At 42.5% G+C, this 23,811-nt stretch overlaps 1 protein-coding gene across 4 annotated transcripts in view; it reads right to left on the bottom strand.

Annotated features, from left to right (window-relative positions):
* The window catches only part of CIB2 (calcium and integrin binding family member 2), a 43,669-nt gene that overhangs the window by 5,665 nt on the left and 14,193 nt on the right, over nucleotides 1-23,811 (bottom strand). For 3 of the 4 annotated variants that reach the window (XR_003539042.2, XM_027712236.2, XM_027712231.2), the window contains exons 3-5: nucleotides 10,316-10,427; nucleotides 1,067-1,214; nucleotides 773-968 (exon numbers count right to left, since the gene is read on the bottom strand). Coding sequence is in view for 3 of the 4 variants with exons in the window: in XM_027712231.2 (XP_027568032.1) it covers nucleotides 773-968; nucleotides 1,067-1,214; nucleotides 10,316-10,427 (456 nt within the window). In the remaining variant the exon portion in view is untranslated. The remainder of the gene's footprint in view (nucleotides 1-772; nucleotides 969-1,066; nucleotides 1,215-10,315; nucleotides 10,428-23,811) is intronic. The other variant, XM_027712233.2, reaches the window with a different exon arrangement.

Below are 23,811 nucleotides of genomic sequence, written 5' to 3' on the forward strand. Positions count from 1 at the left end.
CTGTTCTCTGCCAGACTTTAGGTGCAGCACAGCCTTTTGACTGATTCAAGGAAACTCCACCTGACCCCAGCAGCTTCTGTGTGGGCAGCACAATAAAGAAAATGTTTTCTCTTAGCTGGAAATATCTGTAAACAAAACACTAGAGCACCTCCTGAGCCTCACCTCACCATAATGATGAAATGTGTCTTGTTCTAAAAGGGTTTGTTTCTGTTGCCATACCTGATTAGCCAAGGAATGCCTGGTATGGATAAAACCCATTAACTTTGTAGTGCCTCCTCTCAGAAAGCTGATGTTTCTCAGGATTCACAGGAATCACGTGCTCGTGCTTTACTGATCACTTTGCTTTAATGTCTTCCCTCAGAAATCTCATTTATGAAAGAAAGAAACTGTTCTGTGTTCTGCAGGACACTTAAATGTTCTTAAAAAACATCAGGATTAAAGATGCTCTCACCTGCTCAGCACAAAAGATCAATGTGTGTCCATGTATATTTGTAACACGTAGACAATATTTACACACCATTCTATGCAGACAACAAGGATTCTTGCTATAGGCTTAAGAAAGATATGAATTTGAGCTTATAATAGATCAGAATATTTTCCTGAAGAACCCACACAAAAGTCATAGAGCTCTTAGTCTTCACATCATCAGAGAACTGGAATATGCTCTAGAAAAATAAACTGAGTCAGGTCATCCTCAGTTCTCCAGCAAAACACTCATGTCTGACATTTCCTGTATTACACCACACAGTGATATCCTAAAAAAACCCAGTACCTGAGAAAGTCTGGTGCTTTGGAAATCATGTTTTCAAAATCTGCAAAGCCCAGCTTCCCATCCCCATCCATGTCAGCCTCTTCTATCACCTTCTCACACACCAGGGTGATCTCCTCTGCTGTCAGCTCCTCCCGGGTCAGCTTATTGAGGGTTTGCTCCAGGTCTGCTTTACAAATGAAGTTATCTGTGTTAAAATCTGAACCAGAAAAGAACCAGAGGTCACCAGCAACTCTCACACTCATTTCCTTCCGCCACAAAAAGCACCCCCAAGCATCCCCCCCCTCCCCACAGTACCGTAGATCTTAAAGGCATAGATTGCTTTGAGCTCTCTGGGAGCCATCTCACTGAGCACAGAGAACATATCCACAAAGTCATTGAAGCTCAGGCTGCCCTCTCCATCTTCGGAGAACGATGACACAATCCTTTCTTTGAAGGGATTCTCCTGTGGAAAAAAAAATAAAATATACATATTAGTATTTGAAAGACCAAAAAACCTCCAAAAGACTCCCTGATAATGAATACAGAATTCCACGGTCGGTTCTTTGAAGACAACTTTTTTTTGCCCCCCAAAAATGCATCCAAAAATTTACATTTGGATGCTTTTGCAGCCCGTGATGCTGCATTGTACTTCTTGCCCAGGTCTCTTCTCTCTAAACTGGTGCCCCCCTCGTTCCTCCAGTGCAGAACACGTGCTTTATAAATGTTACAGTAAAGGTACAAAGAGCCTGAAGATGATTTTCAGGTAACAGACTCCTGCCAGGGTGTCAGACTGAAGGAGCTGGCACAGAAAAACAGGGGCTGGCAGGAGGGGATGGAAACAGAGACCAAGGGAGAAAGCCAAGGAAGCAAACGGGGTCTTCCTGACTGAAGGCTGGAAGAACAAATAGTATTTATGAAACCACTTCCAAAAGTCGGTGTGTGCATTCCACCCCTGGCTGGTGCAGAACCATCAGTCACTAAGGATGTAGAGTCACATCCCAGGAGAATCTTGTAGAAAAGCCTTTCATTTGCACTGACACCCATCCATGTCCAGCCTGTGGTTGGACTGACTAAACTCCAGAGATTTAAATGAAATTTAATCTCCACAGGAGATGATCCTGAGATCCTTTCCTGCACCCAAGAATGAGACAATATTCTAAAACCACGAACACACAAGGAAGCATAAGAAAAGCTGCTTTAATACTCCCAAGTCCAAACCAGATGTTTTTATGGTATCAAAGCAACATTTTTGTCTCAGCTGTATAAAACCCCCAAATTAATTTGTAGCTGTATCTATAAAACTGGGAAAACCAATTCAATTCAGTTGAATCCAAATAGAACACATACATGACTTGGGCTGTGAGCAGTGTCTCATCAAAGCTGTTCTACAGATCTACAGAAGCCAAGACACCAATCAACATGTTGATCTTCTATAAATGCAAACAGCTTCAGTGGTGGCATATCATGCTTCATATTTTTAATATGCATGCAGCATTTTGTTTAAAAGAAGCAGTATTGTGAAAGCTCAGAACTTCAGTCCATTTAATTTCTCTTTTTTCTCTGAGTTTAATTACTTAACAGGTACTCACAAAACATTATTTTAAATGAAATTATTATTATTATTAATGAAATCACATAAAACAGCTATATTTGAGAGGCAAATGACCGGAAAAATCTTATTTTTCAGTTTACTTGAATTGTCTCTTGATAATTCACACGCAGAACAGATGCATCTATAAACACATTTTCAGCATAACCGTGGAGACTAAAAAGATAGAAGCAGCATGCAAAAATCAGAGTTGCTGAAGATATTGGTATTTTATATATCATCTTAAAGGAATATAAAATACCTTACAAGAATTGGGCCACTTACTACTAATATGCAGCTGAAATTCAGCCACAGTTAAATGGTGTGCAGCAGCTCACAACAGGAGCTGGAGACAAAGATGTCCAGCTGAAATCACAGGGGGAACTTGGGAGCAGAATAAAATTTGTCACTCACGCTGAGGTTACATCTGAGATACATTTTGTTATAGCCTCAAATAATGAAAAAGTTTTAAGGATTCTTGTTAAAAGACGAGTATGATGTAGGAAAGCTTATTTTCTGTAAGAGAAGCGTGAGGTGACTCGAAGAACACCCAGTCCCTGGAAAGCAGCTTCCCTTCCTTCTGCAGGGGGTTGATGGGTCCTTGTGCACACTCACACAATGGGATGAGCCTTTGCAGTGTCTGGTTCTGGGGTGCCTGGACAGAGGAGTTCTCAGGTGTGGATATACAAATACCCCCTACATACATTTGCCAAATCATGTCACCTGGCAATTTTAAGAAGAGATTTCAGTGGCCATCCCAGCTGGAACTTTAAGATACTTTTTCTCAGCAGCTTTAGTGGCCATTCACGTCCTCACAGAGCACACCTGATTCCAGCAGGCCTCTGTTTAATGATGGGATACATAAACCAGCTAAATGAGATGTCTTTGGTCTGGCAGTTTGCACCTAGGACTGCTTTCGTGGTGGAAATCGGTTGGAGTTTGCTAAAAGGCAAATATTCACCCAGTGACAAACCATGTAAATGTGTGTGCCAATCCCCTCGGGATGAGTGGGGCCTGAGGAACAGACATTGGAAGCATAATTCCCTGAGACAGGGTTTGAATCCTGCGCTCAGTTCTGGGCCCCTCACTACCAGAGAGACATCGAGGGGCTGGAACGTGCCCGGGGAAGGGAACGGAGCTGGGAAGGGGCTGGAGCAGCTGAGGGAGCTGGGGGGGCTCAGCCTGGAGAAAAGGAGGCTCAGGGGGGACCTTCTGGCTCTCACAACTCCCTGACAGGAGGGGGGAGCTGGGGGGGGTTGGGCTCTGCTCCCAGGGAACCAGCAATAGGACAGGGGGACGTGGCCTCAAATTGCACCAGGGGAGGTTTCAATTATACATCAGGAAAAATTTCATCAAAAGGGTTGTCAAGGCCTGGAAGAGGCTGCCCAGGGAAGTCAGTGAGTCCCCATTCCTGGAGATATTTGAAAGCCCTGTGGATGTGGCACTTGGGGACATGGTTTAGTGGTGGCCTTGGCAGTGCTGGGGGAAGAGTTGGACTTGATGAGCTTAAAGGTCTTTTTCAACCCAAACACTTCTACGATTAAAATTCACTCCTAAATGCCAAAATCTCTCCAGTCTTTCTGGCTGTGGCAATGGCCAGGAACAAGGCTGTTTTAATGGATGGGTGAAATATGGACCACAGAGTCCCAGGCTCAAGGGACAGCCCACTGAAGTAGTCAATACTAAATACAAATTCTCCTGCAGGGTTCCGTGGCTGAAGTAATTCCACATCAGGCACCCTGCCTACGGATTTCTGAGGGTAGGAGATTAATGAGCTCACTGTGCTCTGAGCTCAGGGCATCAGGCTGAGCTCCCTGTTCAGGTGAAGGCAAAACCAGGCCAAATAAAATGAAATTAAATAGAGCACAAAAGAGGGACCCCTGAAAACAAAAAGCCAGCAGCCTCAAAAAGCAGCATTCTTTTAGCATTCCCTAAAGAGTCTCAGAATGAAAAACAACACCCCAGAACTTGCCAGATGGCTGAGAGAACCTCCCTGTAAAAGGATATGTCACGTGCAGGATGGGCAGGGACAGCAGGTGGGCAACTGGGGCTGCTGCTGAGCTTAAAGGATCTCCCTTGATGCCTGGAAACTGTGCCTGTTTGTGGAACACACATGGACCTGTCTGTGGAATACACACACAGACACACAGTGCCAAACAACTGGTGCTATTGCCTCAAACTGCCAGTTTATTAAAAAGCCAAAGTGAGGTTCATTTGGGCTGAAATATATGAAAAGGCCCCCTTTCTTCCTAAAGGCACCCAAAAAATGGTGCATCTGTTAAATGTTTAATATTTGAGAAGGCCAAACATCAGAACGGATGTCAAAACATGTTAATAATTTTTTGTTGTTGTTGTTGTTTCTAAAATATTCCGTAGCTCTCTTTGGAACAAACCTCATCACAACCAAGTGCTGTGGTAACAGTTTTAAGCTGACATCTTAGAGGCAGCATTGGGTAACAAACAGGGAGCCCACAGATGCAAATCTCCCTATCAGCAGTGAATATCAAACCTGGGACTTAATGCATTAGAAATGCCAGGCAGGGTCTCACTCACTCAATAAACACATTGCAGTTGCATGAGTTATCTCTTTGGCATGTCAGAGATCTTGAAAATACAGCTGAATTAAGAAAGAATTAAATGGGCCTAAGCATACTTCTTAAGTAACTCTTGGCCAAATGGATCTCTAAAACCTAAATGAAAAATAAAATCTTTCCTCATATTGATTTCTTTCCTTTAACTTTCTCATATTATGTGTCTTCAGGCAGTATATCTGTGGCTTACACAATGGAAAGTATTAGCTTACCTTCACAGATACTTTTCACATCCTTTCTGTAATTTCATTACCTCCACTCTAAAGAGCACAGATTAGGGTTCCATCATATTTAAAGGAAAAGCCATGGGGGAAGGGAGCAAAGGGGAAAACGATACTGTTCCTTCCTAGGTTGCTTTCCCTTAAGCACTAATTGTTAAAAAAAAAAAAAAAAAGAATCCTTTTAAGACTAGAAACTTGCCTTGTTAAAAAGCTTTTTCTGTACCCTCCCAACAAAAATGAGAGTGGAGACAGAAACAATAAAGAACTGTTACAACTGAAAAAGAAAACCCTCTGCTGCTTTGCAGATTGATGCTGCTGTGGTGGCTTGAGATAATCCTTCTAATCCATTTTTGTAACAATCACTTCTTCTGCTCAATAACTGTGTTTCTCTACATTTCCTAATCTCATGTGGCATCTATTCCAACACACAGACCAAGAACACCATACAATGACACACAGCCATTAGTCTTCTAAGAAACTATTAATAGGGTTTATTCCTGAGCCTGCAGCGAAATCCTCTGTCCTCTGGTTCCCATCCCAGGCTCTAGGAGAGCACTGTGGTGGCCCTTTGCTCTCTTTTGTAGCTTGAGGAATTCATTCCAACCCCTCTGTCCTATTCCCACAAATGGACTGCATTTTGGAAATGAGATGTTGCAAGTAAAGTTCTAAGATAGGTCAAGATAATGAAACTGGAGATGCTGAAAAGTCATCACAAAATGCTTCTTAATTTTTATATTCACAGAAAGAAAATGATGATTTTCTCTTTTGTGTTTGAATCAAAGTCCCCACTGACTTTAGAGGATATATTTAAATGCACAAACCAGTCTGCTCTGCAGACTACTGAAAGTCAGAGTCCCTTTGGATGCTTTAATGAGGACTTGTTCAGAACTGATCAAAAGCAAACCTTTCTCAAATTTCAGGAGTTATTCCTAAAAAAAAAAAAAAAGTAGAGACATTATCAGACAAACATTAGTGTAAAAATGGCAAAATTGTTCATTACCAAAGCTCCACAGGAAAGTCTGGTACTTTGGAAAGGAAGCATCATTAGCAACAGCAAATTATCCCCGGAGCAGATAAAAGCAAGTTTCTTGGGGTTTTTTTTCCTTCATTTTCTTCTTCCTCAAAATCAATAATGTGGGTTTTATGTGTATATGATTATATTAATGTCATCAAACTTCTCTGCAGTGCCTGCTTAAGAAATCCCTGCAGAAACCAAGGCTAAAATACAGCTAAACTGATATGTTTATGTCTTAAAAAAAGACCACATCACTCTGTCAGAAAGCAGAAACATAAGACAGTTCAGCAATGACTGTTTCCTGAAGCTACAACAGCCAAATAACCAAAGACTGTGGTTGGAGACAGAATTGCTTCAATATTACAGAACTTAATGGTGTCTTGTGGGAACATAAGGCACTGTGACAAAAACTGATTCCCTGAGCCAGGAAGTGCAGACAAAGCTGGAGAGCATCGGGAAGGTGCAGGTCTGGGCTCACCAGAGGGAACGTGGCCCTCACTTATGACACCTGGAGCACATCCAGTGGAGACCCACAGTTAAAATGGGGCTTCAGGGAAGCAAGAAGAGTGGTCTGAAAGGAGTAAAGCATCCCATCCTGACTAGAAACAACTCACGGGATGCAGACAAGGATGTTGGGATGAGCTGGAGGCAAAGATTGGCCAGAGCAGGGGTGGGGGCTCGGGAAGAACATCAGCCTGCTCCCTCAGGGGTCATTGCCCACGCATGGAAAGCTTTGAACCTGAAGACCCACTGAAATTGTCCCTAAAATCCCATCCCATTCAAATTGTATAAAGCATTTTTATTTCATTTTGAAGCAGCCCACGTGCATTCGTGTTTAAACTCAACCAAAACCAGGGGGCTAACAGCAGTTCTGAAATGTGGGATGGATTCCCTGCTCCCTGTGTGTCCTTCCTCTCTCCTGGCTCATCCCTGTGCCTGCTGCCCACTCTGTTCAGATTTATGAACTACCTCAGCCCCACTGCAGACAACGACAAGGTCTGTGAGGATCGATGAAGTCACTGTGTGAGCCAAAAACCAGAGAAAGTAAAGGGAGAGAAACAGAAGTGGTTCCCCTCAGGAAGCCCCTGTATGACCAGAAGGACTGCCCTGCACTGCACTACCACAGCTGGGTACACTGGGGACATGGGCATGGCCACCCACCCCCCAAATCAGAGTGCTCTGTCCCCAGGTTACAGCCCTGGGCAAATGGCAGGGACAACGTGAGTGAGATCAGCTGGAGTTGGGGAAAAATATCCCTTGTGCTTTCTCCCTGGTCTCCCACTGAACAGCCACACCATGGCTACGACTGGGCAATATCAATTCCTGCAATCTCACAGGTGCCCAGACGCCCCAAAGTGAATTTATGAGACAGCAGGCTGTGTAACAAAGATTGTCAGAATGACAGAGCAGAGGCTGCAGCGACACTGATGGAGTAAAGCAGCTCTGTTAACTTCAGTGTAATGGTAGAACTAATCCACTTAAAGTATCTGTCGCTTCTTTATTTATTTATTTCTTGTCCTGACTTTCAACTTTTAAGAATCGTGAGCTAGTGAATAATTCATGACCAATTAAAGTGAGTGACCACCGGCATTTTTTTCTTCTTTGAAACACAAAAATCCTGGCTCGAAACATTAATGCAGGAGGTAAAGATCTTTCTTTACAGTAGCAGAATCTAATTTAGAAAAGTGCATTATTGATTCTATCCATTTGTCAGAACCTGCAGTGGTATTGAGCTCAACGTTGCCAGTAACCAGAAATGTAATGTGTATATGAAAAAAGCCAGGTGCAGTGAAATTAGCACTAATTTTATTAGAATTCAATAGACATTTAGTTCATTTATTTCTATTTTAAGATTTAAATGTTGGCTTTGTCTTCACCTTGATGAAAATTTCCCAAAGAAAGCAAACACCATAACGACTTGTGTTGGGCAGTCTGGGCAAGTTGCAAAGGTTAAAGATGATTTTTCTTGCTGTAGGAGCTGGAGTTACTACCCAGGGTGCTTCAAAAATGAACTCCTGGGGAAAGACCCTCTCCTCTCACCCCCATCTGCACAGTCAATCACAAAATGCTTCACGACCAAGATGGGTCCCAGTTTGTAACTGAGACCCTGGGTGGCATTTTAATACCTTTTAGTGTCAATGCTTTGAAAGAGTTATGGAACAAGGCCCAGTCTCCTCTTATTGATATTTTACTGGAAACAAGCTCACTAGCTCTTAAAAGCACTTTTCTCTCTGAGCTGCTACAATTCCTGAAATAAAGAGTGGTTTGACAGCAACAGTTCTAAGGTTCTTCCACAGCCTTATGAGGCCTGAGAGAGAACCTGTATAAAATTTAACACTGAATTAGTCCTGCTATTTTCATAAAGTCAAGTTCCATGACCCTGGAGACATCTCCTAAAGCAGGGCCTGACAACCTCACAGCCTGGATGTGGTGCAAGAGGATGGATTATGATCCATCTCACACAGGGAAGTCTCTCAGGAAGTCTGTCAGTACCATCGAAGTTCACTAAGGCAGCAAGATGTGCTCCTGGATCTCAATCTAAACAGGTTCCAGGGCAAAATTCCTGGTTTAGATCTCAGCCTAAGCACCAGGCTGTCCTGTAAACACAGGAGTCTTCCATCTCTAAAGTTTCCATGGAATGAGCTGCTCCTTAAGTGTTCAGTCCTCTAGGACTGAAGCCCAAAAGAGTGTGTGTGACCATAATTTCTCACTGGCTTTTCTAAACTTAGCCTTGATTTGCCACAAAGCAGCTCTGAGCCATCTGGCAGCTGAACCCTGAGCAGGCACAGACCTGTGCCAGAGGGTTTCACACTGCACTGTCAAGGTCCCAGAGATGAGAACAGAAACCTCCAGGAACACTGATGCCATTAGAAAGGGGATAAACACACATTAGGAATTTGCTGGAGAAGCCCATGCTTGCTGTGAAAAAGAATTCTAAATGATTCCTCCGTTCCTTCAGAAACACAAACTTTTCAGCTGCCCATAGGCACCTGAAGAATAACTGAAGGATGAAAACTTTTCCTAGGTCTTCTATTGAATTAAATGCTTGTGTCTTTAATGTTTCCATTTATATGAAATGCTGGTCAAACACTTTTTAACAAACGTGCCTTAGAGTGAAATGTGCTTCTTGTTCAATAAGTGGTATTTTCCCAGAAACAAATATGCAGCAAGAGTGGCACTAAAGGAACAATGAGTTCTGTGAACTTCAACTTGAAATCTAATTCAAATGTTTTTCTCTTCGTGTTGACTTAACCTCCTCCCCAGCTGAATTTCCAAAGCACTGCTTCTGCTTGTAAAGTACCAGATATTTGGGAAAAAAAGTACAGCATTAATGAAGAATTTCTAAATCATTAAAATCAAGTGGAAGGCCACCAATTACAAGGTTTTTAGGGCATTGTTCTTAAAAAGCTTAGAAATGTTTCATGCAATTACCAGATTGAATAAATAGTTGTTTCCACATTACAGTAATTTAAAGACATCAACTAATTAGCATACATTAAAAAACAGAGCATGAGACCAAACACAACATAATTCAATGAACTGTTGAAAAAAATAAATGCTGAAAATCCATACTTGTCCTGTTAAAACCACATTAAATGGTTGAACTGATACAAGAATAAAAACAAATAGTGCCCCAAATTTTTTTTTCACTGATTGCTTTATGCCCACTGCTTCTCTCATGGGCTGTCTCTCCACCAACTACCATGTAATGTCTCCATGAAAAAGGAAAACTCCCAATTGTGCTCAGGCAGATGAAAAAAAGGGGAAAGCCTTTCCTTTTTCTTAGCAATGTTCTGCACGCCTCTTGCAAATCTCCAGTCAGCACACTGAGATAAGAACTTCTGATTTCTAACCAGCTCTTCACACAGAAATCCCCCGGGCTTCTCTGGCACCGATACACACAAAGGGGGAAAATTACTAAATTTGATTTTATTTCCCATGCATTTCCTATTAACATCTCTCCCAACTAGCTCTGCAAGCAAGACATCCACCTAAACATTTTCCGGTTTCTGGGGCTGGTTTTGCCCTTTTGAACAGTGACAGGAAGGGGAAGAGCCCAGCACGCCACATTGCTTCAGGATAGCAAACTCACTTGGCAGACGAGCTACATAAGCCCAGACACAGTTTGTAAGCAGTCAGAAGTGATACCTTTAGCTCAGGCATGTTTATTATGAGCTGCATAGGTAGTTTGACATCTGGGTCCTTTGTGTAGTCCATGGGCACAACGTTTGGTGCCATTTCATGGTACCGGCCATGCAACCTGGAAACAAGCAGAAACAAAGAGCCAATAACCAATTTTAAAGAGCCAATTCCATCCATGCAAGTCATCAGACACAAATCTGTCCTGCAGCTCTAACGGTTACTCCTAGTGCACAAGTCTGAGCCCGCTAAATTCCCCATCTTTTTGCAAATGGAGGGCTTTGATGCAGCATCCAGCAGAACTGCTCCCAACAGCAGAACTGCTCCCAACAGCAGAACTGCTCCCAACAGCAGAACTGCTCCCAACAGCAGAACTGCTCCCAACACCCTCGTGGCCACAGGACCTGCATTTAGGGAACATTCAGGCACTGCAGAGCTGTGGGCCTGAACCCAGGCACTGACACTGGGACTGTATCCCAGGATCACAGCTCAGTATAGATTGAGCTGCACTAAGCAAGAAGGTGTTGTTTAACAGCTCAAAGAATTTCAAAGCCAAACAATATCCAGCTACGATGCTACAGACAAAAGATTCCTTGGGAGAGCTCACTTCTGAATTAAAACAGCCCCTTTCCTCTCTATGCCTCACTGACACCACAGATTTACTTGTACAGCTCCAGTGCTGGCTGACACCAGCACACAGAGCATTTCCACTTCACTGTCTCACACAGTTTTGTGTCACTCTTGGCACAGCTTATTCATAAACCAGGATATTTTAAAGGCAATAAACAAATGTTTTTACAGAGAGATGCAAAGTCCAACATTCACAAACCTAGTTTTGCTCTCTGGAGCTTGTTTGCTGTGCTAATAGAATCCAGTTTAGTTTTATAAGAGTGCTGGGAAAGCAACAGTCAAAGGTCATGAAATACCAATGTTTCTAAATATTTAGAAGCTGACTACCAGTAAATTATAAAACTCTCTCAGTCTTATGCACGAACTGGGCAAAGACCACACAAATGTTTCTACAGCATTACTTCAAATTACTAATTGAACTAAGTTAACAAGTGTTAATCCCACCCTTTATTTGCTGTGTCCAAATATTCCAGTGAATGAGTGCAAAAGCACAGCCCAAAAGGCAAGAGAAAACAGCCCTATGTAAAGAAAACCTCAACTTAAGCAGGATGTAAATTTTAAAACTATCTTAGCATATTTATTGTCACTGGGATGCTCACTCAAACTAGGAATAGAAACACTTCAAGCACAATGGGTATCCTATTCAAACTCACCAATGGATCTCAAATTTTGTGCTCTCAAACAAACTACAGACAGAAATTGCCTGGGAAGTAAAACATTACCTGTGTAGAAGCAATTCATGTGTTGGATTTAATTCTGCTGATTTTCTAATTTTACTGATTCCAGTAATATTTAATTCTAGTGCACAAGTATCTAGAATCCAAGATTCTGTCAAATAACAGAGCAAAAGGGTTGGAGAGGGAACACATGTATTCCAGTGCTCAAAGATCAGTCAATCTATTCAGCATGAATCTGTCAGGCCTCTATCCAGTGCCATACATGGAAAAAGGAGAGAAACGATGATCAAGAAGTTGCTGTTCACAGAAAACATCAGGTACTTTAAAATGTAATTCTTTTCATACGTGGAAGTTCAGTCTGACACCTAATTCATAAACTGCTCAGGGCAGAAAGTGGTCACTTTGTGACATCTTATGTACTAACACAGAGTATTCTGGCCTCTCATTAGGCCACGTGTACTTCCTGTATATATTAAAAAGCTGTATTTTGTGACTTATTTTACTTTTAGCAAAAATTCCTGCCTGCTCACTCGGTGTACTAACAATTCCAAGTAGAGATGATCGTGTTTTAAAGAGCAGAACATAACCAAACCAGTAAGACACAAAGTGATGCCTCCCCAACCCCTCCATCTTTCCAGCTTTAGCTGCAGTCAGCCCCTCAGTCAGCCCCACATCAAAGCCATTTCAGACCCATGAGGGTAATTCATTTCAAAAACTAGAAGAAAATAAACCTCTCTTCTCATGATTATGACGTGCCACAAAGAACACACGGAATGAAGCACAGGCAGACGTTTTCTCTGGATCTCAGGGAACGGATCCTTTCCCACTGCACAGCAATATTTTGTGCCCCACCGGAAATTAGATGTGCACTGATCTGAGCACAGCTCACCACAGCTCACCCTGACATTTCATAAATACTGGGTAATTCAAGATGCAACAGCCATTTCCCTCTCCAGCAGCTGATTTCTGCCTTGTAAACAGCAGCTACAAGGACGCCTCTAAACACACCAGAAAAACCAGCTTAAAAGCACTTAAAAGAAAGCAAACATTTCCAATCAAATATCCATCGAAGGACTGTCTTATTTTTAAAAAACTAGAATACTGAAATGGTGTTCTAGTCTTCAAGAAAATAAAGCACTCATCACTGGCACGACTCAACCACTGTGGGCAACGTTGAAAACACAGGAGCTGACAATCCCTGCTTATTGTAACTGCCAAGATTTGCTTCTCTGCTTCCTCCAGTATTAGACTTGTCTGTCTTTGCTCTGTGTCCTCCAACAGGGCTGTGAATCCAAACACCAAGCTAGTCATCTTCAAGGAGTTCTCTTTTGGAAAAGAGGGAAGGGACTGGAATGAAGTGGTCTGTGTTTCCTACTTTACTGAGCTTGTTACATCAACCTGAAAGGCAAGGTATGGAATTTCTACAGTTGTCAATAATAACTCTTAAACCTCATGTTTGTAAAAAAAAGAAAAAAAAGGTGGTTCCCTTTCTACTTGCAATAAACATAAGACAAATCTAAAAATGTGGCAAGTCTTACTGAAATACAAGCATATCACAAAAATAAACACCTATTAACAGTAATAAAAGAAACAGCCATAACAATATGAATTTAAAGTTACTTTAGTACTGGGAATAACAGTGCTACAACAGAGACTCAATACTAAGATGACAAATAAGAAGTATTTATTATAGGTACATAGAAAAGCACTTCACTGTCACCACTGTGGCTCACGGTGATCTGGAACTCAGAATTATTTTGACAGAAAAAGCTTCTTGTGATGCTCATCCAATTAAATAAGAAATTTTGAAACAATACCTACAGAGCAGGTGACTTCATTCTAACCTAAAAAACCAGCCCTGCAAGGCTCTTGAAGGGTCACGATGCTGGGTCCCAGGTGCCATTTGCTGTGAAGCAACAACCTTATTTCCATGACAGAGACTTAAATGGAGAGAGATCAAAGAGAGGGGACAGGCACAGCTCTGCCCAGCTGCTCACTGCCATTCCTTTTCCCAGGACAAAGGTTTGTCTCTCTGTAACAGGTAACATCAGTGCAAAGCAAACCTGTCATTTCTTGCTGACAGAATTCACCATCCTGTCCACAGAAATTACAACCACCTATTTAGACTGCAGTTCATCCATCCCTTCAGTAGCTTAAAGAAGGATGTGGTTTTCCAGTTCTAGACTAGACTCTGCTAGAATGAGCTGGCAGGCAGCTGCTGGACATAGGAATGTGCCAGTAATCAGCAGCAGATTTGAGGGCAGCTCTGACATCCTGTTCTCCTCCCAACTAACTCTTCCATTAATTCCCCACGTCAAAGATCTGCAGGTATAAGAGCTTTCCACCTGAGTGCATTTCACACTAAAGCATCCAAAGGAGTCTGTAGGAAGTGGCTGTGATCTGACTCCTGCAAACTAAATTACAGCAATAAAATAGTCTTCCCCACGCTTTTCGTCTGCAAGGATCCTGCAGCTCTTATTTGTAACAGCCTTATCACACGGCAGGAGCAGCTGATACCACAGTGAAAAGGGCCAGAAGATTTCTCCAGCTTCAGTTCCAAACCCAGCATACAGTGTGTTGCACTTGCTCCATCGTCCTTTACAACAAAACATAAAAGCAAACAAAAAAACCCTGACCAACTGACCAACAAAAACCAGTAACACCTTCTCCCACTGGAAGGTCTTTATGCTGGAAGGTTCTTCAGGGACACAATGAACTCTTTTATGTCAAACTGGATTTCCAGTGTATCAAATGCTGGATATTGCAGAAAACAGGGTGAAAAAATAACAGAAAAAACAGCTCAGCCCCTTAACAGGATCCCAAGAAAGCCACTATCACTGGGAACACAGTCCCTTTTGCAGGAGTTCCACAACACTCCCGTTTCCTTGAATAACTTCTGCTACACCACATGAGTACTTAGTTTTTGGCAAAGAAACAGTGCATTTCTGATCAGCTGCTCTGTAAGAGAGAGTAAAGCTCAGTAGACATCAGGGTTATTTACACCCATAATCCTCCTGCCTTTGTGCAGTACATCAGTACAGCTCGTGGTGTTGTGCACCACGACAAATCCTGTGAGTCAGACCCAGTGATCGTTTCCCAAATGCTGCTCTGATTCCTGACTGTTCTGACACATCCCTCAACACCATTAATTACTAACTGCAAACAGAAAAGAAACAAACCTCTCAGAAAGGCTCTGATATTTCTCCTGTTCCTGTAGAAGCAGAAGGCTCCCAGGTGACCTGAGCCCATCAGAGCAGTTGTGACCTAGAGAGGAAGGGCTTTCTGTGCTGTTACTCAGCGTGCTCCTCACAAGAAGCACACCTGAAAATAGCCCAAAGCTGCTTTAGCTGCCTGTCCTACACTCAGAAACGTTTGGGTCTGTCAGGGAAGCAATGTCAGGTTTTGCAGTGCTGTCTGAACACACAGATCTGGAAAGGCTGCCATCACCATACACTGACCATCATTTATGCCCAACAGTGCAACCATCAGCCTTTGCAGTAGTGACCATTACATGTCCTGCAGTTATATTTGCTCTAGAAGATTCTTCTGGATGCATGCAGAAGCATTTCCCATTCCTGGATGTGCTCTCTTTGTCACCAGGATGCCTCATTTACTCTGCATGGAAGAAGGAGAGGAAAAATTGGCAGTGTCTTCCCTGCCACAAAGGAGAGTGGGAGGGAAAATAGTCATAAATTTAATGGGAAATTTAATTTACTGATGATGCTCTGTCCCCACAGGTACTGGTATATATTTAAGCTTCATGTACCACACTCAAGGATTAAGGCTGTGATTCTGTATCACTTTAATCCAGTCTAAACCCAGACTGCTGATCTGCCCTTGGAGAAAATTTGAAGCCCCCCCCCCCCCCTCAGGTCCCTTGCATAAGCACTAACACTTAACGATCTGCAGTGAGGTTCAGGGAACTGATGTGTTTGAAAATACAGAAGTTTTCACACTCAGTTCCTGGAGGTAACTGAAGCAGTTGCAACAGCAGTGCAAGAAAATGGGGGGGCTAATTTTTCTATTAAATTAATCAGTTAAGTAAGGGCAGAACAAGACTTACCCCTGCAGACAGCAGCAGACTGAAAATAACCCAGCTGCCCATCAACCAGTGAGAACAAAATAAGCTGTGTTCAGGACAAAAAATGCACAATACAGTATTGCCCCCACAGCCTGCTTCTGGTCGATGCCACCTTTCCTTCTGCCACTTGGGGTATTTTACATGGCAAAGAAGCTGGAGCAGAGCATGTCCCCACTTCTCCAGGGTGTAGCACCTTGGAGCCAGCAGGGGTGACACTTTGTGGGTATTTGTTGGACACAGCTTGATGCCTCCAAACTCACAGCAGAGCCTCCAGCTACATCTGAGGAGACCTGAAAAAAGATTTCTCTGCTTACACCCTGCATGTAATGGCAGTTTTAATTTGCCATTCAGCTTTGGGGGGAAGTCAGACTGCACCCAAGGTCACCAGTGGGTGTGTTACAACACAGAGCAGCTCTTCCTTGGCTTGGTATCCACACATCTCCACCATTAAATGTAGGGACAACACATTGCAGCTCGCTGGGCTGCCTTTGTAATAGGAACTCTGCACTGAAGGAGAGCTAAAAACAAAAGATAAAAGCTTGTAATGGCTCCTTGATTAGAAATAAATAGAGGTTTTCAAGTGGCCTTTAGAAAGGAACAAACATCTCCCCCAGTTCTGGTCCTGCCTTCATAGCAACAATCCCTTGATTTATGCTCTAAGGGTAAAACATTTTTATTCAGCAACATACATCCTATTTATTCCTAAATAACAGGAATGCATTCAAAGACTTTACCATTACAATCAAGACCACCTCGAAGAGTAAACTCTAGATTGCTCTGCATGCTCCCAGAAAAGAAACAGCAAAATGGCCCAAGTGTAGCAATGAAAGAGGGCAGGGAGTGCTGTGGACAATCCCTCCAGGAGCTCACAGGAGCTGTGGCATGAGCTGAGCAGAGACTGCCTGGCCAGGACGGGAGGACCTGTGCCAGCAGCAGGACCACAGAAGTGCTCAGCTGCTGTTCAGCTGCACTTTTGGTTATTCACCACAACCAAAGCTCTAGGCTCCTGTCCAGATGCCAGAGCTGAACAGAACAGCTGGAGCAGGATTTCCTGTAATACACAGGGAAGAATTCACCACTCCAGAGACCAGCAGGAGCTCTGACAAAATCCCAAAGCCCTGGAAACTTTGAGGTCTGAACTGTCAGCCCTTCTATGAGAAATAAAAAAACGGCTTTCTCTATAGATGATCACAAAGTTGTAAGATATCCAAGTTCCAAAAACTGGACTTGAGTATCAGGGTCTTTTTTGGCCAGATAAGGGAAATGCAAGAGTTCTTAAAAATCTTTTAGGGCCATTTTGTACACAGGAGTTCTTTTCTCTCTTTGGGCTAAGGACAAAGGAAGATCCATCATCTTTGACAGGGGACGCCTTGCAGCCAATCAGAATAAAGGGAAAGCCCCTTTTTAGAGAAAAGAAACCTTTTTAGGCAAAAATGAATATATTAAACTTATCTGAAAAATGGTGGGATTTTGTGAAACTATAAAATGTATAAGATGTAAGCCCAAAGGGTCTTTTTCCCCCGGAAACTCAGTGAGAGAAAGACCCGGCGCGCCGAATAAATTCTCCCTGGTTTCTTTGTTCCCTGAGTTTATGCCATCTTTCTAAATTTAAAAGAGGGATTTTTCCCACTTGCTCAGCTGCTGTTCAGCTGCACTTTTGGTTATTCACCACAACCAAAGCTCTAGGCTCCTGTCCAGATGCCAGAGCTGAACAGAACAGCTGGAGCAGGATTTCCTGTAATACACAGGGAAGAATTCACCACTCCAGAGACCAGCAGGAGCTCTGACAAAATCCCAAAGCCCTGGAAACACTGAGGTCTGAGTTATCAGCCCTTCTGAGCCCCTGGAGACTGAGATGGCTGGAAGGAGAAGAAGCAGCAGCATGTGAGCTGGGATTGCACAGACTGCAGGGGGAATGCACTGATTTACAACCCCCTGCAGAGGCTGTGGCCCTGCACTGGTGCACAGTGGGGAGCTGCACACATCCTCTGGTCCTACAGTGCTCTAACACACATGGACACACGTGTGACTGGACAGGGCAACACATCCAGGCAAACCTAAACCCACAGGTCTGCCACATGGGGAAAAAAAGCTGCTCAGAGAGAAAGGAGGTTCTTCAATCAAGGGCTGAGAAACGGAGGAAGGAGGGGCCTCTGAGGCTGTCAGCAACTGATAAGGAAAATACTGTCAGGGTCTCAGATTTATGCCATACTTGCACAAACTGGTTTTGCAACAACAGTTAAATGTTGCACATGGTAACTGAGGCATAAAGCTCTGTGCTGCACCAGTTCCTCAGGGAATTATTGCCTCCAAGGACTGCAAGGGGTTAGAACAGGCTATTAGAGACAGGGGTCTACCATGTGATGCTGAAACCAAAGCGACAGGAAACTTGATGCCACATCTGAAGGTACCAACCAGGAATTTCAGATAGAAACTGAAACCACAGCTCACTAAATTGCCACACTTTGATGAATACATAAAGAACAAAGAGCAGTGAGAAACACAAGCAGGAAGAGTTGAAAGGTGAAGGAAGTCTGTGACTGATATGCCTTGTCCCTTTTATGCTTTCCAGTTGAAGTTATTTTCATTATATCAATAAAATACATTAACTGGACACAGAAATCAGATTTATAGAAAGGCAGCATAATAGGATGAGAAAAGGTGGATAGATGAGCTTTCTGCTGGATTTTAGTTAAAATGTCTAGTGTTTATTCCTCTCTGCAATACAAAATGAAGCAGCACAAATTAATTCAAGAGAATACTAGATAAATATCCTCTCAAATCATCTGCAGTAAAAGTAAAAAAATTATGAGAAATGTTTTGGGCATACAATTTATAATAATATACTTATTCTAAAATATCTTGTCATACTCAGGAAGGCTTTGACTTTCAATACACGCACTCTGCTGTTCCCAGAACTACATGATGCATAGTGAGTATAGATAAAAGCAGATCAATAATGTTTTTCTTTCCTTGAAGCACCACTCAAAACCCTGCTCACAGGCCTCTTTTCTGCTGGTGATTCAAAAATCACAGAATGACTGAGGTTGTGAGGAAGTTCTGGAGATCCTCTGGTCCAAACCCCAAGCAGGAGCACCTACAGCAGGATGCCCAGGACCACATCCAGATGGCTTCTGAGTATCTCCAAGGATGGAGATTCCACAACCTCTCTGGGCAGCCTGTTCCAGGCTTGGTCACTCTCACAGGAAGAAGGAAACAAAAAAAAGAAAAAAGTGCTTCCTTATCTTCTGACAGAAGATCAATAGCAGATTCAGGATACGTGTCCTTCCAGTTTGTAGCTTCTTGCCTAAAACTCAGGAACATTTCCAAGAGTACAGAGTTCCCTCAAACTATATTTATTGGCCAGCAGTTTTTTTCTCCCTAAAGCTGACAATATGGGAATTTCCCCTTTCTGCATCTGAACCCCAAATTTTTAAGAAGAAAACCAGGAGCTGTGTCCTAACCCCTCCCTCCATCTGCACAGCAACTTGCTCCACAGGGAGCTGCACCTCAAGCAGTTTGCTGCATTTGCTCCCTTAAAAGGAAAATTTTCCTGCTATTGAAGGAATTCACTCCTTAACCCTCAGGCAGGTTTCAGATTTAAAATCCAGCATTATAACTGGATTGGCTCAAAGGGCTCTTCTGCACCTCACCTTTCGCCCATCAAAAACATGCCAAGAAACAGGCAGGGAAGAGAATGAAACAGATTAATTAATCCATTTTCTTCTACAGAGAGGTTCAAAGGTTTGCTGACTTTCCAGATGGTGCCCAGCTCAGTCAGTCAGTGCCATGCTCCCCTGGCAGTTGTCCAGCTCAGTTCAGTCGGTCTCAAGTGACACAACTTTAATTTACAAGTTTTGTGCTTTCTGGCTGGGACAGACACCCCAGAACACCTGCATTTCACTGCTTGGGGATTTGCCAAATTGTACTTGTCTACAGGGAGAAGCAGAAACAGATGGGCTGGCCAGCACATAACCATTATTACTGGAGTAAAAGCTTGTCTGCTGGAAAATCAGATTTACAGAACTGAGGAACACAAATACTGCCTTTTAAGAGACAACTCAACCATTCGTTCCCATTTACAATCACAAGAGAGGCACGTTACATGAAGAGATTCATTGCTATGAATAAAGTGTTTTTCCAACCTTCCTTCACGTGTCATATTTACTTCTTATCCCTGTTTCTCTCTACGGGACGTTTTCCAGTAGAACAAATCTTTTTTGACTGGTGATGCCCAAAAGTGGGCAGTGTGTTCCTCCTGAGGCCCCAGCGCTGCTGACTGGAGTGCAATTCTCACATTCCATAAACAATGCTGAGGGCAATGCACCATAGCAATACATTTCCCTTTTCTGCAAGAGCACTGGAGGGGGTCTGTGTGTGTGTTTGTTAAAATTATGCTCACTTTGCTTGGGTCACCAACTCCCTGCCCCGTTTTTGTTTTTTTTTTTTGTTCCATTCCGCACTTGCAATTTTTTCTCAGTTGAGTGTGTGGATTTCCTTTTGCTCACTTTGAATCTAATCATTTCTCTAATATATTGTGCACAGTTGAAAATGCTAATCTTGATCTTCACAGTGGCTGCAGCCCTCACCACTCTCACCAGCTTTCTGTGTTCAGCAGTACCTTCCCCAAGAGGTGTGTGCACTCACACAAGTGCAATAGGTAGAACCCCTTACCAAAATAAAGATATGTTGCACCCGATTCTTTTCTCTGACTTACAAGAGCAGCCACTCAAAGGAAGATTTGCTTTTAACAAATCCACAGTGGCTGTCTCAGAGCATGTGTTGTATTCTGGGCACTTATGAACTGACTGTCTACCAGTGTGCTCTGCATCCTTCCAGACAGCACAGTTGTGTCCTGACAGGTTTTCTGGTGATAAATGCCTGTCAAACACCAAGGGTGAGCTATGGGTTCCAGTCTTCTCTTTCACCAGGCACAGTCTAATTTTATTCTTTTCCTAGATCCATTTTTTCCTATTCTGTGTTAATTCCTTCTTCACTTAAAATTCGTAAGTTCTATTATTCTTTAATAATTTGCAAATTATCTGCACTCAGGTTACCAATCAGAAGATCGTGTCCTCAACCCCTCTGACCATAGCCTGTGTTTTTGTTCACTTAAGCTGATGCTGACACCACAGTCTTGCACCCTGAAGTCAGTGTGTGAGTCAATCCAACACCTCACTGGGAGGGATTTGCTAAGCCTAGTTCTCCTCTCCTCATTTTCAGGAGTTGCATTTGCTCACTCTGGCTCTTGTGCCAGCTTTGGCACTCATCTGATCCCTCAGAGAGCTGATTCAGCTTATTAAACCAGCAGAAAATAGATTTACTGTTGTTTGGGTTTTTGATGGGGCTACTTTCCCTGTAGGGACAGATAAAAACACTTAGCCCATTTCACCTAATTGCAACCTCGTGCTGGTTTACATCAGTTTAAATCAATCTAAATTGAAGCTGCCATGTTAATCCCCTCATCCCCACCTACACAACTGTACCTCTTCCTCACTAACAGTCATGCAAATGGGTGGGGAGCAAGACAGAGCTTTTTTTGTTGTTGTTTTGGTGAGGTTACTCCTTGCTGGATGATCTCACTGAACTCGGCAGCTGCACAAGAAATTCAGTTTAGCCTAAACAGAACTCGTCCTGCTCTTCTTAATGCCACACCTGGGAACGTTCTGCAGTGCATAAGCAAATTCCCAGCAGTAATTAGCTCCCTCTTCACTGAGACAGGGATATGCTAAATCAGTAAGTGCTAATTAACTAGGGGATCATAACCCATTTTATACCTATTTGGTAAAACTCCTCAGACATGTAGAGTCACCTCTTGATTCTACTCTATTCCTTAGACAGTAATTTGTATTCAATCTAAACTGACAAGACAAGGGAAATATTATCCTCATACTTAAAAAGGCATGAAAATATTCAGTGTGGGTAACACAGGCTAATTACAGTGGTAACTTGTCAAAGGTGCTCACACAGACCAGTGACAGAGTAAGAAAGTGAGGAGAAGCTTCCAATTCCTCAGCCTCCATCCCACCCATTGTCCCACATCAAACCTGCTCATATAGAAAAGCACCCACTTGTTCTGGAAAAGCAGGAGAACCTCTCTCCCAGTTCAAAGCTGCTTCCTTTATCACCAAGCCCAAGGAATTACAGTGACCCCTCCACTCTGTCATGCTTGCCATGAAGGGTAAAAAGATTGCACATCATCTGCCTGCAAACGTAGTTCCAAACCACACAGTTATTAAAGAGACACTTGGAGTGTTCTGCCTGGCCCTGTGGAGTTTGTGGTGCTGTGCAATCTGCCTAAAGGAGAGCAGAAATAAAGCTCAGTTTCCACCCAGATGTCCTGCAGGACAACAGAGTGCTCTAATTGGAATAAACTGGGACCTGTTCTTACCATTGCCCCAGGCCCTGTGTGCAGTGCAGCCTCAGGTTTTGGATATGGCATACACTAAAAACCACCCCCAAAATAATGTGATTTAAAAGAATGTTTGCAAATCCAGATCATTTGTTTTTACTGTCTCCAGTGTCCTGGTATCAAACTTCAACCTAAGTTTTACCTCAGTCTCACGTGTCAAGGAAAACTGAAGAATGCATGGGAATGTTTTGTGACAATTCCATGCAGGAATACCTCTTCATTTCAGGGTTTTTTTCATTTCAAGCAGTTTTTATCTGCTTGTCAAAGCTGCACATTGCAAACTCATTCTCTACAAGTATTTTTTACCCACTGCAGCCCAGAAAAAGAGAACAAAACTTGCTGACTCTTCATTCCACAGCCAGGTTTTGCAATACTGTAAATCCCTGTTTGCCTGCCATGCAATGACATTTTCAAATTTCATTGCTTTAGAATATCTGTTCTTGAAATCTGCAGTGTATTTTCCAAAGTCCATTTTCCATATTTTCTCAGTTGCACGTGATGGTTCGAAGTTACAGTTTGAAAATGTTTTCCAGATTATAAAAATAAAAAATTTGCTTACTCAGACTAAGCAGTTTCCTAATTACAGTTTCAGTGAAGATGTTTGATTCCTTATTTCCTTTCTTTTATCAGCATTTTACAGTTCTGACTCCATTCTCCCCCGCCAATATTCCAGTCTTGTTATAAAAATGGTCACATTTTATGTCACATGCTTTAAATGGGGCCTGTACTGCACATGTTTTATGCTTCTTATTTGTCCACAAATTTTTCTCTAGATGTATTTTAGGTGCACATGTACCAAAGTAAGTCACTTTGCTTTCTGCACTGGAAGTCCATTATTCTTTAATTCCAATATTTCCTTAGATATCATCCCACAAGAGAAAGAAATTACTCCTAAGAGCAGGATGACCCAGTATCACAGTTTACAAATCACTTCACCCACAATTCTCAGAACAGATTAGTTATTCGAAGTGACAAAGAGAACCTTAACCTTTGTAATGTGTCAAAATCTTAATTAATAACCATTTCCCCTCACAGGAACACAGTACAAATACAAGTAATTGACTGTTTATAAAGCTATAACAAATTTGAGTTTAAATAACATCTGAGAAAAATAAAGCAATTTTTTCAGTTTATCCAATCCAAACAAATCTTCCTCTGAAGTTCTGTGTCAAGGCAGCCCTGTTAAACAGAAGAAAAGTACCTGTTGATTTTTAAGACTTAGAGGGTGGCTAAAGGTCTCTTTTATACAGGAAATTAAACTATTTGGGATTTTTTTTTTTTTTGTCTGGCTATATGATGTATGTATCTGAGATCTGGTGGCTGCATGGGGACATCTTTTATTCCATATCCAAATGCTGGAACTAATGATGGCACAGAAATATCACCCAATCACTTCCAACATCTAAACCACACAGCTTCGGTTCTTTTGGACTCACAGCTGTTTCTGTGAACAATTTGTGATGGCAAATTCTGTTCTTGCCAAATTCAGTGTTCTCCAGCAGAACTAACATTGCTGCAGCCTCGCCAGCATGAAATGACCACTCATTTTTATTGAAGCTGCAGGACTTTTTCAGGACACCACAAACACAGCACGAAACTTGTTTATAGCTGCTGATTACGTGCCATTCCTCGAGGTTCAGAGCTGAGGAATGCTTTGCTGAAGAAGTTCCATCCCTGCCGTGGTAATTCCTTCTTGTAAAGCCTT

The sequence above is a fragment of the Pipra filicauda genome, unplaced genomic scaffold (assembly GCF_003945595.2).
Source record: "Pipra filicauda isolate LSUMZ 115617 unplaced genomic scaffold, ASM394559v2 scaffold338_size783178_pilon, whole genome shotgun sequence".
NCBI lineage: Eukaryota > Metazoa > Chordata > Aves > Passeriformes > Pipridae > Pipra > Pipra filicauda.